The sequence below is a fragment of the Trachymyrmex cornetzi genome, unplaced genomic scaffold (genome assembly GCF_001594075.2).
Source record: "Trachymyrmex cornetzi isolate Tcor2-1 unplaced genomic scaffold, Tcor1.1 scaffold482, whole genome shotgun sequence".
NCBI lineage: Eukaryota > Metazoa > Arthropoda > Insecta > Hymenoptera > Formicidae > Trachymyrmex > Trachymyrmex cornetzi.
This window is the reverse complement of record NW_017299641.1, coordinates 1,076,622-1,092,533: the sequence shown is the minus strand read 5'-3', so window position 1 is coordinate 1,092,533 and position 15,912 is coordinate 1,076,622. Positions and strand designations below refer to the sequence as shown.

Genomic DNA, 15,912 nt, shown 5'->3' with positions numbered 1-15,912 from the left:
CGAAATCGTCGCCGTCGTCGGAACGATTGCCCTCTGCCGGTCTACCCTCGTCAAACTTGCCGTACAATTCAGCAACGTTGCCGTCGCGCAAGACACGCGCGCCGGCTTCCCCGCCGCCTTCCACAATCGATTTCCCTCGTCGTTTCTCATCGACTACGTGCAAATCAAAAAGAGAGGGCTCCTCGTCGCCGAATACACCCGGGCATCATCAAGCTAGTCAACAAAAACCATCTTCGAGCTCGACTAATAACGTGTGTGACGTTTGCAGTTCCTACGGACACCCGTGGATTGAAATATGCAAGGCGATACGAGCCACTAAAGGTAAATGAGTAAAAAGAGTGTGTGTACGTGTAATTGAGTAATTTACACTACTCTCCATTACGACTATTAGAGAGCCGTACCCGTAATATGGAGAAGTGATTCTAACGAAACCCCATAAGCGTTAATGCCTCACTTCTTTCGTCTACCCTCTCCTCTTATCTCTCATCCCGCTCCGTATGCATCTCCGAACATCTTGGGCAGATGTCCCGTATATTACGTGACTTTACTCGATACTGGGATATGCGTGATACTCTGTACGTGCGTTTCACATACTATTTTTCCCATATAATTTTTAGACTTTACTCTGTATCGTCATAAATACATTTACATAGAACAATAGTATTTATTGATGGCCTTTGCAACAGATGCAATATTCAACTTGTGATTCCGCTCTTAGAATAAATCATTTTTTATTATTAATTTTGACAAAAGTAATAACACAACTTTTAATCAGAGATATTGTTTCTGCTTAATAAACCGATTTAATAAGTAAACCGTTTCCGTTTGTTTATACTTGACATAATTATAACCATTACAACTAATAAGCCTAACTGCAAGATAAAAGGAGAGTGAAAGATATAAAACAAGCTTATATTTTATTTTAACGAATTGATTGAACGTAATATTTATTTGGAGTTAGCCTAATGGAAAATCATGAGTGGTAAGTAATGTACATATTATTCGCATTAATTACTCTTATTGTAAATTTCATTACAAATTTATAAATTATAAATCTTGTATAAAGTGTAAATACAATTAAATAGCATATGTAATAAAATTAAATAGTTTAAAATACGTTATGGACGTCGATGAAACAAAGAAAGTTAGTCTGCTAAAAATATGTTTCAAGATTTTTATGATAAATATAGTGGGCGTAAACATTTTTTTTTTTAAGCGTAGATGGTGTAGATCACATTTATTAAAACTATATACTCGACTCATTTACAAACTTTCTTCGATATGAGTATAAGAGAAAACTTTTTTGTATAATCCGACGCGTAAGAAGTGAATCTGTCGCTCGAATATCGAGCTTTCGAGGACAAGCACTGGTATCGTAAATATAACAAAAAAAAAGTACTGTTCTCTAATACGTGATATTTCTAATTAAATTACATTCTATTTTTATAAACAAATGATAAGTGTAATAGATTTTGGTCACTTATGGCAAAAGGCATTAAAAATACAGGAATCTTTTGAAGCCTTTTTACACGGAATTTATCATTTGCCTTTTGATGTCTGAAACAAAAAATATAAGAGAGTACGTATTTTGCAGTTAAAAAGGAATTATCTGGATTAAATATATTTTGAGATTGTGCTTTATAACGTTAAGACTCTCTCAATTAATCGATATGCTTTTAAAGGCATTAGATACATAAGATACACATAAAGGTATCTAATATCTGTACTAGAGAGAGAGAGAGATAAATTTACAAAAGTTAATTATGTACGTACAGGAAGCACAGGATATAAAAATGTGGAGATGCTCTTCTCCGTATATCCCGATTGTACTTTGCAAGTATATTCACCCATGTCGGGCCAATCAAGATCCGTTATCTGCAGATCGCCACTAGGTAGAATAGTGTGTCTCGTGTGCGTGGTGGGACTTATGATTTTGCTCGAACTATCTAACCAGAATAGATAAGGCGCCGGTTGACCCACGACTCTGCATGGAAGAATTACCGTGCTTTCATCAAGAGCGAATCTCCAAGAGGCATGCAAGGTGATAGTAGGCTGACTCTCACTGTTGCATTCGGTAGCCTTGGTGCCTAGTAGATGTAGACAATACAATCAAACAATTCCTGATAGATAACATCTATTCAGTTGAATAACGAAATATATTGTTGTATCTCTTACTATTAACGAGGAGTACCGTCGGCGTCGATTGAACCACTACATTCTTAGATACGGACACGCAATACTTTAAACCTTGATCTTCAACCCTGATGCAATCGATCACGTATGTGGAAGTGATTTGACTAAGCCCTTCCCATTCCGTGGATATATCGTTGCTCGTTTCTTGAGCCCGCGCGGTCAATTCCTGAATCTGCAAGAGGAACGGTATATATACATACGCGTACGTACGTGTGCGTGCGTGCGTGCATGTGTGTAGCGCGCGCGTGCGTGCGTGTGTCGGTATGTATAAAGAGAGCACGTTGTTATACAACTCCTTTATCATAAATCACCGAGGATATCTTTCTCAGCATTAATTAGCGAGACCGACCTGCCTTTCCGGCTCATTTCCTGTTATCCAATAAACCTGGGGCGGCGGATTTCCAACTACCTCGCATTGCAGTTCGACGCGACTCCTAAATGAACACGAAAGGAATGCGATCACGTTACTTTCGCGTCTATGTGTGCACTAAAATCGTTACTTTATATCGAAGCAGTATATATTTACCCGACGGCAACTTCTAAGGAATCCGGCGGATTCTGCAAAATTCTGGTCCACGTTGTCGTAAAGCCGCTCTATAAAACGAAGATATGTATATAATATTACGGAGAAATTATAGATACAAAACGAAAAGAGAGAATTCGACTCGTTGTGTGTAGAACAGAGTCAAAAGCCACGCGATGTGACTCTTTTAGTTGATGAAATACAAAAGAGGGATCATGAAAAGTTAAACAAATTTATAACTTAATATTCGTTGGTTCAAATGATGAATAGAATTGACGGTAACCCGTAACTAGAACATGATCCATTTTTTCTAATGTTGAAATAATTTGACATAATTTGACATAATTTTTTCATAATTTGACATAATTTTCATATGATTTAAAATCTCCGACTTACACTGATAATGACCCGATCGGTATTGAAACGTTCGTAAATTGTATTGTTTATTGTTATTAATTTGAAAATAAAAAAAATCTGTACGTGCTCGTAGTTCTATTATATCATTTAATTTGATTTTAATCGAGCCATATTCTTTTACGATTTTAAATAATTTTATATTTCGCAATCTTATTTTTCACACTTTTGTTCATTACTTATGCAAGTTAATTGTATTTATGCTAAATTCAAGTGTTGCAATTTGTTATATAGTTGAAGAAAAATGTGTTTCCGTTATGGAGCAACGGAATATACCTTTTTCATGCCGGCTGATTTAATCTCATTTTTCAGTCTATTCGGTGCGCTGAACTGATCGACGTTTGCCCGCGTGTATGATGCATTTGTCATCAGGAAAAATGTCAAAGGACTTCCGAAGGCTACGTCGGTCGCGACGACGAGCGTCAAAAGATAGGCGAGGCACAGCTGCATCTGGAAAGAATCAGTTACTTACGGAAAGCATTGCGAAATGTAATACGTATCGTTAATCGTTAATAATTATTAGGAAGTACATGTACAAGATGTCCGGAGATTTTTCCGGAACCGAGGACAAGGACTTGTCCTCGCAAAGTCTGGACGATATATACCGAATTAATTGTCTACCTCCACAGCAACATCGAACTGACTGCAGAATTTCAAGTCCGAAGGACTGGATAATGATATACGGAAGATTTCACGCTGAAGAAATATTTGATACAACATATATATATATATATTCCTTATATTTTAGATATTATATACAATATGTATATACATATAGTGTCTCTCGCTAAGCGGATCCTCCCGAGTCGCATCAATCCTTGATGAAACTTTGTCTTTACTAGCATTGTCAAAGAATATCTATAAATAATAATTCTCCTTCGGAGCGAATCAGTATTCGTCGGAATGCAGCTCAACTCTCCAAAAGATGAAGTAAAAGATGTGTAATATACGTATAATTATGTCCAAGTTGAAAGAAAATTTCTACCTGAAAATAACGGAGGAAGGAATCTTATCGTCCGCTCGTCCCATGCGTCGTGGCTTAGTTGACGAAAGACTCCTCGATCGCTCACGATCAGAGAACTGTGTAGATACTGTATACCTTCCTGCGAGAGAGGGAAGCGCTGACTCAGAGGTGCGCTTAGCGAGGAAACACCCTGTATGCACGCGCGAATAAGTATAGCGATTAATTTACACCGAATCGAGCAACCGCCTTAATATCTCGTGTCTCGCGCGGCCGACCGCTGAAAAAAAGGTACGCGAATGAGAGAGAGCGATAGATGCGCTCTTCCGTAGCTCTTGGTGATTGCATCAGCCGTTTTAACCCGGATTGGTTTGCCACCTTGCTGGATGGAGAGGGAAGCTGAGGGAAGCTGAGGGAAGCGGACCAAAACGACACGTGCGCGAAAGGCACGCTCCATTGATGCGGATGTCTTTGCTCTCTTTCATTTTTCTTCTTACTTCTTACTTCTTTACTTCTTTCGCCGGAAAGCTCTCGACGCCTTTCGTAGCTTTTATCCGACCTCCTCGCGAGGGAGATTTGCAAGAGAAATCTTTTGTCGCTCATGCTTATACGTACTTACATAAACCGTTCGAAGCAAATCCGATTGTTTCTTTGAGGAATTTTTGACAATCGGGCTTGCGGAAAACTATACAAAAATATAAAAACGCGAAGCCGTCCCGAAAGTAGCTAAAACGTTGCGTGTTTAACACGGAGAGAATTCGCAAGTATCGTATCGCCGATAAATTACAAATACAGTATGCATCAAACGAATAATTGAATTCGGTGCGCTTATCGGGTTAGATATAGTTTCGCGCGATTGAAGCTGGGACTGCTGGGAGAACATGCGTATGTGTGACTTACCTTCAATGTGCGTGGAATAATGCGAGCGTTGCGATTTTTCAGACGATAGTGCGCTCGGTGGTGAGTGCCGTACCGCGGTGAGTAGTGAGTCGAAGGTGGCGAAAAGAAAAAAAAGGGGGAGGAAAAAGGAAGAGGAGCAGTTTGTCAACTACTGGCGAATCGAGGGACACGACTGAACAGCGGTATAACAGTTATTGGTCCATTTATATATATTTCGAATGTGTAACAGCGGGCGCTCTTCCCTTTCCCCGATTGGCCGCCGTTATTACCGGGAGTAGGGCGATAATACCACCAGCAAACAATCGAATTCATTATCTGCCACGGGTCGTTTGTACGCACGTAATAGGTATCTCCCCAATTTGTTTTCTCCGCCCTCATCTAGGCTTCCCCTCGATCGATTTTTATGTCAAAAGGACGACACAATAATTACTTTTTATTGAGAGAGCGATCATATCGAGAGGAAGATGACTCCAATTATTATCCGTCAGGTCCATCCGTCACCGCCGCGTCGCCGCCGCCACCCGTCGCCACCCGCGTGTAGAAATATTTTTCAACGTTTCCTCCTCTTTCCCTTCTTTCTCCCAACAGCGACCAAGATATATATATACACATATACATCTCGACAATTCGCGTGGATCAGGCTTTAATTAATTTGGATAGATCTCGATTATCATCAAAGAAAGAATTAAATTAAGTAACTCATCTCACGCGAATTGTCGAATGCAAACTCGCGCCACCGCCGTATTCTCGATCGCGACTGTTTTATTAAGTCGCGGTAATATTTCGCCGTTATCGTTGAATTTATCTTAACGTTCGCGAATCCGATCCGAATGCGATCCGAAATATGCGGTCAATCGCGAAGACGAAGCCCTGGTGGAAAGCGTTGCGTTCGCGCTAAAACAGCTGTGACGTCAAATTTGGATTTCGTCAGCAGTATCGAGGTCATTACCTCAAATTTTACGGGCCGTGCTGCCCGTAGAGGTGGCTCGAAAGGCACCAGTTATAAAATTATCCTCGACAATAATGGAGATTGTTTAACCGTTGCCGCATTACTTAATGTTTAATCAACCGCTCAATAAACTACATAACATATATATTTCCAAAGCGCCTCCGTATACTCGCGGGTGTGTGTTACTCTCTCACGCGGTAATTAGTTCTCTTTCAGAGCAACGCGAACGAGATATGCTCTTTGTGTGACAGATTGCATGAAATGGCCTTTCGTTACGTGCAATTTCAAATAAAACATCTTCCTATCTCGTGTGTGAGATCCGATGATGTCGTAGAAACAGTAAACGTGCGCGTTCGTTAAAGTCTATTAAATAATTTGTGCATACATCACGTGTCCATTAATATATTTTTCTCAATTATTTATATTTTATTCCATTCCAAGTTTACTCTTTCTTCTGGAGATGTGTGTATACAATCATATAAAAATAATTTTATATATATTCATATTTATTATACAATATAAGCAATATGTGTTTAATTTAACCATTCAAACATTTCAAAACACAAGTTTTAGAAAGAAACTTTATAGACACAAAAGTTGAATGATCTAGATCGAGGGAGATGAATAAATTGTAAAATTAATTTTTCAAAGTTATATAAAGTTCATCGCGATTCTTTCAATGTGGAATTATATGATTTTTTACATAATGTTTCTCTAATAATTCTTTATATAAAAGTATGAAAGTAGAATTATCAAAAAAATCAATAGCTTACAAGATATTTTATATTGGCACATATATTTTGACATCAAGTATAAAAATATTTTCGTACGATTTTTTTTTTAATTCTACTTTAATACTTTTATTTGTCGTGTCATTGAAGGAATTATATTTGATATGTAAAAAAAATCATATACTTTTATTTTAAAAATAACGATAATCTTAAACAAAATTTTTTAATTTTTTTCAAAAATTAATTTTATCGTTATTCATGTCCCTCCAGAGCATACAATTTTTATCTAAAAACTTTCCTTTTAAAACTTATAAGACTTTGAAATATTTCAGTGAATAAATTAAAATAAATCACTCTGACGTACATTATAATTTCATATTACAGAATATATATATGTATATTTTTTTTTCTTTCTGTAATATGAAATTATGGGATATCATGGGATGCGTGTGTATATATACACAGAGTGTCCCATTTGAAGCTTCGGACGTAATTATCTCTCAAACTATTCTCGTTATTCAAAAAAATGTTTCGAGTGAAACTTATTTTGTTTCGAGAGGGACATCTTTTGATGGTCACAGATCCTCTCTAGATGGACGTGCCTCGAGATTTTTTGGTGATTTTTTTTAATGGAATTATATTATTTCTTTTACATAATATGATTCCTTTAATTAGTCTGCATATAAAAGTATTAAAACAGACATACCAAAAAATCAATATAGTTTACGAAATATTTTATATTTTATTCTGACACATAATGACATGAAATAATAAATATTTCGTAAAACATTATTTTTTTTATTTAATGATGAGATGACTCGATTGATGTAAAAAAGATACATAGTTGCTCTAAAAAATATGTAGGCAAAATGGATAATTTTTTAAATAAGCAATTATGTTTTGTTTACATCAATTGATTCATCTCAATATTCTGTTTATGAAAATATCAAGGTGCGATCATCAAAAAATTAATAGTTTACGAGGTATTTAATGTTAATATGTCATATCAAAATGTGCCAGAATAAAGTATAAAATATCTCGTAAATTATTGATTTTTTAATATACTTTTAAATACAGAATAATTAGAGTGCTAATTAATAATATGCTTTATAAGAGCTATGGATAACACGAAATAAGAATCATCGTAATAAAGATTAATTGATAAACAAGTTTTTTATATTTTTTAGTCTTTTTTATTAAAAATATATATATATATATATATTATATGTATATACTTTTTTATATCAACGTAATAAATGTATATAAAGTTTAGTTAAAACTTGAACTAATCGCATAGTGATTATACAAAATCGCATTTAACGATCAATTTATAAATAATTAATCCTGAGAATATGATCGTCTTTACATCAATATACTGAAAAAGGAATCAAATAAACAGCAAATATAAATCACTATTTATATTTGCTGCATATATTAATCTTGTCGAAAGACATTTATAGACTATACTTACACGACACACTTAATCAGATGTAATAACATTCGATGAATAACGATAAAACTGGCCAACTGTAGTCATTCCATTCTTCGCAGAAACAACTATGATTGGCTAGTTTCATAACTATGAATGTTATTAAACCCGATTAAGAGTACCGTGTGAATGTAATCATACCATATTTATCAAAATTGTATATTGTCTTATACAATTTTTATACATATAATTTGAGGTAGTATTTTTGATATTACACAATAAAGGACTCCGCATTAATCATATAGAACATTAGGTCCCAGTGAAATGAATTACTTTTCATACATAAAATGACTAATAACGTGATGAACAAAAGACATTATAGATACAAGGATCAGCAATGGATAATTTTTGAGTTATTATGTATCCTCAAGGTGCTTTGTGAGCACAAGTATTACATCTTTCATACACCATGATTCAAAAACTATCCATTATTGAGCTTTTAACATTTTTTTACTATATTACAAGTTACATTATGTATAAAAACTCATTTCATCGAAACCTAATTTTTCATATGATTAATGGGTTCCTTTGTGCATGTGTAATTACATTTTGCGTTAAGAAAACACGAATAAGATCTCGTTGTGTTGGATAGTCGTGGATTTGGGTTAAAGCTGGAAGCTTAAAATAACTTATGGTTATTTCATATTGTTCATTTCACTCTTAGAGATTTCAGACGATGCTGCGTCTGAAACTTGTAAAGTTGGTATATCGAAAATACGATGAAAATCTTCTTGCTTGTTTATTTTATCTTTAGAAATTTCTGATTTCACCATCGACCTGAAAATATTTTCAGATTGCCAACTATCTTACAGAATACTGATTGTGAGTTTTAATGTGATATACTTACAAATCCGAACACAATTGCACGAGATGCTGCGGCATGTAATATCGCGCGTGAGGAGAGAGATCTAAGAATGGATCATTCACGTTTGCTGTGCTTTCTAATCCTTCAAATCTGCAATGCCACGAATAATTGAACATACGCAATTTGGAAATCATAAAAATAATTATGGAATTTACCTTACGACAAAATGTCTGCGGTACTGACGCGCGACTTCGTTTACTTTGCTTTTTGCCACTTCAAGCACAGCGCGAAATGACATATCGCGGAAATCGTGTATTTCATAGTATTTCCTGAGCTTATCTAAGCTTGATTCGTTATCTCTCGTGTTTGATATAACGACGCTTCTCGTAAATGGTGTATCTACCCAAATGACGCGGCAGCCATTGTCAAATAATTTAATAAACCATGAAACAGTACCAACCCTAGCCACTTCGTTCCATACAGTTCCATTATGCCAGTCGTGCACCTTTAAGAATAATCGTAAAGAAAACATATTTAATATTCAAGTCATATCACTTTGTATCATACAAATGCGAAAACTTTAATAAAGAGATGATTAATAATTTTATAAATTATGATAAATGATGTTACATGGTGTTATATGTAGAATATATTATCTACTATTACTACTGCAAAACTTACAGAACAAGAGCACATTTTGGTGAGTGTTTCACGAAAATCTTTCATCAACGTCATAAAAGATGTCGAATGGTTGGTGTAAAGAAGAACAATATCATCGCACGAAGAATTACCATGATCGATTGTCTTCTCAATGACATTGTCAATAATATCGAAATCGATGGATTTAGGATAATCAGAATCATCGTGTTGTGGATTTATATACAAATTGATTTCTTCCCTTCGAATACACGAGTAATGCCAGAAACATAATATTCCAATTACTGCCGATATAATTAACACAATAGCAATAATTGGCAACAATAGGTACCAACTTGCACTCAGCATCATATCTGATTTTATTTGTCTCGATACGATCGTGTCCTGTGGCTCGTAAGATTTTGTGCAACCTAAAAGTATCATTTGTAAAACTATTCCGTATATCTAAACGAAAAATCCATTTGTAAAATATTTACATGCAAAGTTTGAACCACTTCCTAATATGTCAATTGATAAAATACATCAATTAGAAAAGCTGCCATTTTGTTATCTATTAACTCTATTTTATAATATTACATGTCCATACTTACGCTGTAGCCATAAACATGGCACTTCATGTAATATTCCATCTTCTCTAGAATATCTGAAACATTCTGGCTTCCATATAGTATCTGACTGACATCGACGATCACTCAGGAGATATCGAAAACAATGACCTTCAGTTTGCGTTTCTATTTGAAAGTTACAACGTACTCTTTTTATATATTTTCCATTTGCCGTTGGCTTTTCCTATTTGAAAGTTCTTCTTAATGTAATTTACATAAATATCTGAATACACACACACACGCGCGCACACACATATAAAATATAGATAAGAAATGAATATTTTGATGGCTTGAAAATAATATACAATTCTGATGTGATTAAGAAAAATATTTACCAATTTTATACTACAATGTTGATCCCTTATTTCATTGTACGGAACACGAACTACCTTCTAAAAATAAAAATTTAAAGAATGTCAGCTGCTTAAAAAAAAGAAACTGTATTTTGATAATTAAATAGTACCAGTCTTATTGTCCACGAGTATAATATTGGTTCTCCTCGCCAAATACATTTTTGTTGGTCTTTATTCCGCGGTGATATTAATCCCAGGCGAAGATTATCTCCCGTATTTGCTGGTAGAAAAATATCTAATGTGAAATTTTTTACAACTTGTCTGTAAATATAGATATGCAATAGTTAGTTAATTTTGTTAAAAATGGAGATAAAGGAATACTGCTCCAAATTATGTTGTTAAGGTTATGACCCTGAGTGACCTTGAGTTTTAACCGTCATTAAAAAGTTATTAACAAAGTAAATTTTTATAAATGGGACTAATTTTTACAATTTTTTAATAACTTTTCACGCGAAGCGTCCATCCCACCTTCCCTCTACCTAGAGACATTCCACTTTCCAGGTGAAGCCAATATCATCCCACACCCTCCTAAGAAGGGTGTATGAACTTGCTTCGTGTGAAGTCAGTCCACGCATGTCAGTCCACTTTACAATGTGAAACAAGACAATCGACGTGTATAGTGATGGTCATGAAAATAGAGCTATCTACATAAAAATTAATATAATTATTTTATCGGTCTGCTTTCACTTATCGGTAATGTTATTCATTACAAAGTCAAATGAAGACAGACGGGTAAAAAGCTGTTTTATTAATTTTTGTATAGGTGACTCTATTTTCATGACCATCATTGTATAATTTATAAAATATATTTGCTAAAATTTTAATTTTGTTAACGTGACCGACGGTTAAAACTTCTTAAAAGTCACTCAGGGTTATGACCTTGATAACATATGTCAAGATCATTGGGAGAGGGTTCCTTCATCTTCATTTTTACCTCAATTTTTTTACATCAAATCATTTCTAAATGTTTTTTTTTTCTTATGAAAAATGCCATTAGAGAGAGCTAAAATATTTTGATAAAATATAGTCAATAAAGAAGTGTGTAATAGGAAAATCTTATTATTAGACATACTTTTTCTCAGAATCGGATTGCTTCGTATCTATATCTTTATATTTACAAATGACTTGTGGTTCTTGAACTTCCGCTCGTTGATAAGTAGTGTTCAAAAATATAGAATGCCCTGTTATATATTTCCGATTATTTATGCGATACCGCAGTGCATAGCATCCTGTAAAGATATATTTAAACCATAGCCAGATATTATCCTGCAAAATAAATTTAATAATGTAATTTTTAATATGTTTTAAATATTTTTTTCATAGTAGTAGACAATACAGTACTTTTTACTGGTATAGTTCATTTACCTTAGACATAGTAAATAATACTTAATAAATTAAATTTTTTTTAGGTACAGTGTATACATTTGAGTTGCTCTAATTAGATACTGATAAGAATCTTAAAATCTGTAAATAATTTATTGCAAAAAATATTGCTTCAGCTAGGATATCCTAGCTGAACCTGGAACTCCCAACTTTCCCAACTTTCCCAACTTTTTAAAAACATAATAAATATCTTTGTTAAACGTTTCGACCTTATATTAGGTCATCTTCAATAATATTGTTTCACAAGTATACAAGAATTTTTTTCAAATTTTTATATAATCGAAAAAAATGTGCTGTGGACCTCAATGTCTCAATTTGTAAATTGTGATTGAAAATTTCATATTCCTGATAGAAGAGTATATATATGTATGAAGAGTATAGATATATCATGATATAACTAGGACACAATATATAATTTTACAGCATTTTGTGTAACTATTACATTGTTTAACATACATCATCTTTATTAAACAAAACATACATTTTCATGTTATTGGTTATTGTGACAAATATTGCTGAATTCTCAGTGATCTAATGATAAGAATGCTCTCACGGAATGCAAGAGATCTAGGTTCGATACCCGGCTAAAGTAATATTTTTCAACAATAAATTATTCACAAATTTAAGATTTTCTTTTACATTTGATTGTAAATATTCTTATGAAAAGATGCTCTTATTAACATAAAAAAATTGTTAAACTGTAATTTAATTAATTTAACAAGTAATATATTACTATTCTGGTTCTGCTCATGAATATGTTTTAAGGCTGAAAAAGGTTTTGGCGCACAATATGCAGAATTAGAATGTATATATAACCATTTCACCATATCAAATTAGTATTATTTGTTACCTTATATAAGTAGACTGTTGTTGATTTATCATTGCTTACAAATGCCGATTGATTAGTGTTTTTAAAAAAACATACACTTCTATCCACAGTATGTATGTTCGATTTAATATCAACCACTTTATCAAAGTCATAATCCATACATTCTTTTTGATTCTTGATGGAAGGATCAACTAACAAAGCTATTTCATACTTGCATTCTCTTTTAGGAGGTGCAAACTGAACCTTTAAAGAATCTTAGATAAAAGATAAAAGATAATTAATGGATATAATTAGATCCAATCACTCTAGAGAGAAAGTATTACGTTTCAAAATGTAAACAATGGACGACAACAGAGAAAAATATCAGGGCGCTCCTCGTCTCGATCCCAGGCCTGGTCTCTGCTCCGAGTTGGTAGACTTTGACGCTGCCACTGAGCCACACAGCCCTGACGCTGGTGGTTTCTCTGTTGTGTCTATATCTAGTAAATATCTTACAAAAATAACGTACTATGTGAATCTCCTTCTTCCAAGGCTTCATCAAAAAATACATCATAGCTCTCATGATCAGGAACTTCTTCGGCAGTACAATAATTAAGAAACATGGAATTGTATTCAATTGTGTCATAATTATTTTTATCCTTAGGCTGTTTTTCTCTAAACTTGTACTGAAAAATAAAATAAGATACAAGGTATACATTATTAATATACAAAATATATATATATATTTTTTTTTTTCAAAACGTGTCGTGTAAAGCCCAATCTACAATTGCGTAAATGTAGTTGTAAATGGTTGTGAAATGTAAAACGAAGTTTTAACCTGCCATTCCCGGTTGTAAAGTGTGTTGTAAAAAATGGTTCAACTTTATCTTTCACGACTACGACTGCAGAAAACGTAAAAGTGAACCAATCAGAGTGTTGTCATGTGTCTACATCGTTATTGTCCGTTTTGTCTCGACGTATGGAAAGAAATGCATAGTGTCCTTTTCATCTTTTATCGAGTTTATTTTATGATATATTATTTGACGAATTTATTAGATTACAAATATATTATATCACGAGTATGGAAGATGGAGGAAGTGTTGTGAGCAATGTTCAATTTGAAGATGAAAGTTCGTTGAATCTTTACGATCGATTGTAGATTAATGTTGTATATTTACTGCTACTACTACTCCCATAACCTTACGTCTACGTTTACGCAATTGTAGAATTGCAGGCTTAACTCACATTGCACAGATCTTCCAAAAATCCATCTGTCTGTACACTCAAAACAAGTAAAAGAAGAGATACACTGTACATTATCCTTTCTTGATACATAAAAATATTCCTTGCGCTTTTTGAAATGCTGCAAGCAAAATCGTACTATTAGCGAGCAGTGTTCCAGCTATGTACTTACGAATATTTGATCCGTTCCTTATTTAAAATAAATCTCCTTCATATATATTAGACAAATATTTACCTGCAGCAAATGAAGTAAGACGCGGACTACGTTTGCGTTTCATTTATCACCTTTTTCCTGACCTTTATCATGTTTATAGTGCCATGGTATGTACATAGAAAAACTTAAGTAATAACAATGAAGGCCAGTGTTGCCAACGTTCGCATTATTAAAGAATTAAAATTTGGATCTATATAGGTATAATTATAAATAAATATGTACCCCCCGTTAATGAACAAAACGATATTGAATATTTTTAAGGGGATGCTGGAGCCGCCCCTGTATTATCGATAAGACTAGCATCATTTTTGACGTTTTTGTTCCTACCGAATTTCGTCGTAGAGTGATTTCACAGAATAAGAATTCCTTTTCCACTATTTAAAATGTATGTATATGTACATGCTAATGTACTTGTCGCTGGTGTATTTTGTGTTCAAAGCTGAGAAAACACAAATTACAGATTTCTTTATCTATTTTACCTTCAGCGTTTAATCGTCATGCTGAAATAAAAATGCATGAGATGTTAGTAATATACGTTTTTTACTTTTTGCCACTAGATGTTAGTACATTTTATTTCGTTACGGTAACACTGGCTATGAATGCGTTTAGTGCGTTCAGTGCGTTCTGAAACTTGTGAAAAAAAGAGAAATCGCGGCGTGTCACGTGTCACCCTGTCACCACTCACCCGTCACCGGTGTGCACTGTGGTGCACTGTGCGCCGTGCCAGCGGTGTCGTTGTGTCGTATGTCGTATGGTCTGGTATGGTCGCTGGTGGTGACTACGGTGGTGTGGTGTGGTGTGTCCTGTGGATAGTGTAGCAATCAGCAATCATGTAACTTTTTCTTTAGATTACACGCGTACAAAAAATTTTCACCGCGCGCGAATTGTTGCGATTTATGCAGATTTATATCAAAAGAAATTCAGGAGGATAGTACACGGAAATAATGGGACGAACAGTTTATGTTGAGGAGCATCTTCGCACATATTTAACATCGTTAGCGAAACCAGATGGATACGTGATAGGATTGATTTTAGGACAGGTTTGATTTACCTCTGTGTTTCTCTATGTCGATCGCACATTACTCTCATTTTTAACGTGCGATAAGCCAAATGAAAATCACGTAATTTTATGATATTAATGTATTTTATAATTGACTTTATATTAATACAAAACTCAAGCAGTGATTCTTACATATTTATGTTTTTTTCCTCAATCATTGGATCTGAGGGCAAAGAAATTTGATTCTCTCTTCTTCTCTGCAGATGCATGGTATTAAATTTTATGATAAGTTGTATTATTTGATATTACAGAGTGCTGGGCAAAAGGACTATATTGTACATTTAGCAAAAACACCACCTCCTCTCACTAAAAATGTCGTGGAAGAAACATTAATTAGTTCCACAGTGTCTACAGAACAGGATGTAGCAAATATATATATCAGATCTGTTAAAGATATACCTATGAGTTGGGTTGCTGATCATGCTAAACATGTATGTTATAATCTTTTTGATATAGGATAGAGCAGGACTTTTTGTCTGTTTTTCAAGATAATGTTTATGTTTCTGAACAGCTGATTATTTAAAGAAGCAATCATGATTGTATAATGTAATTATAAGCATGTCACTATAAAGAGATAGTGTTTGTTATTGTAAATTTTAGTATTACTTGTAAAGTTGAAACTGAC

General features: G+C 34.1%; 2 protein-coding genes across 2 annotated transcripts in view; one reads left to right on the top strand and one right to left on the bottom strand.

Annotated features, from left to right (window-relative positions):
• Positions 1–1,420: 1,420 nt before the first annotated feature.
• On the bottom strand, positions 1,421–14,200 carry LOC108765235 (Ecdysone-inducible gene L2). The gene is made up of 18 exons (XM_018513831.1): positions 14,017–14,200; positions 13,301–13,457; positions 12,814–13,046; positions 11,653–11,846; positions 10,691–10,841; positions 10,563–10,619; positions 10,213–10,411; positions 9,647–10,032; positions 9,181–9,470; positions 9,008–9,115; positions 8,799–8,937; positions 4,992–5,135; positions 3,407–3,580; positions 2,720–2,787; positions 2,543–2,627; positions 2,176–2,365; positions 1,774–2,087; positions 1,421–1,557 (listed from the first exon to the last, which is right to left on the bottom strand). The coding sequence occupies exons 1-18, from the start codon at positions 14,104–14,106 to the stop codon at positions 1,540–1,542; spliced, it is 2,997 nt and encodes a 998-aa protein (XP_018369333.1). The 5' UTR covers positions 14,107–14,200; the 3' UTR covers positions 1,421–1,539.
• An 806-nt stretch (positions 14,201–15,006) lies between these two features.
• The window catches only part of LOC108765260 (protein odr-4 homolog), a 2,897-nt gene continuing 1,991 nt past the window's right edge, over positions 15,007–15,912 (top strand). Inside the window, exons 1-2 of the mRNA XM_018513879.1 lie at positions 15,007–15,267; positions 15,539–15,718. Coding sequence (XP_018369381.1) covers positions 15,172–15,267; positions 15,539–15,718 — 276 coding nt within the window. The 5' untranslated portion in view covers positions 15,007–15,171. The remainder of the gene's footprint in view (positions 15,268–15,538; positions 15,719–15,912) is intronic.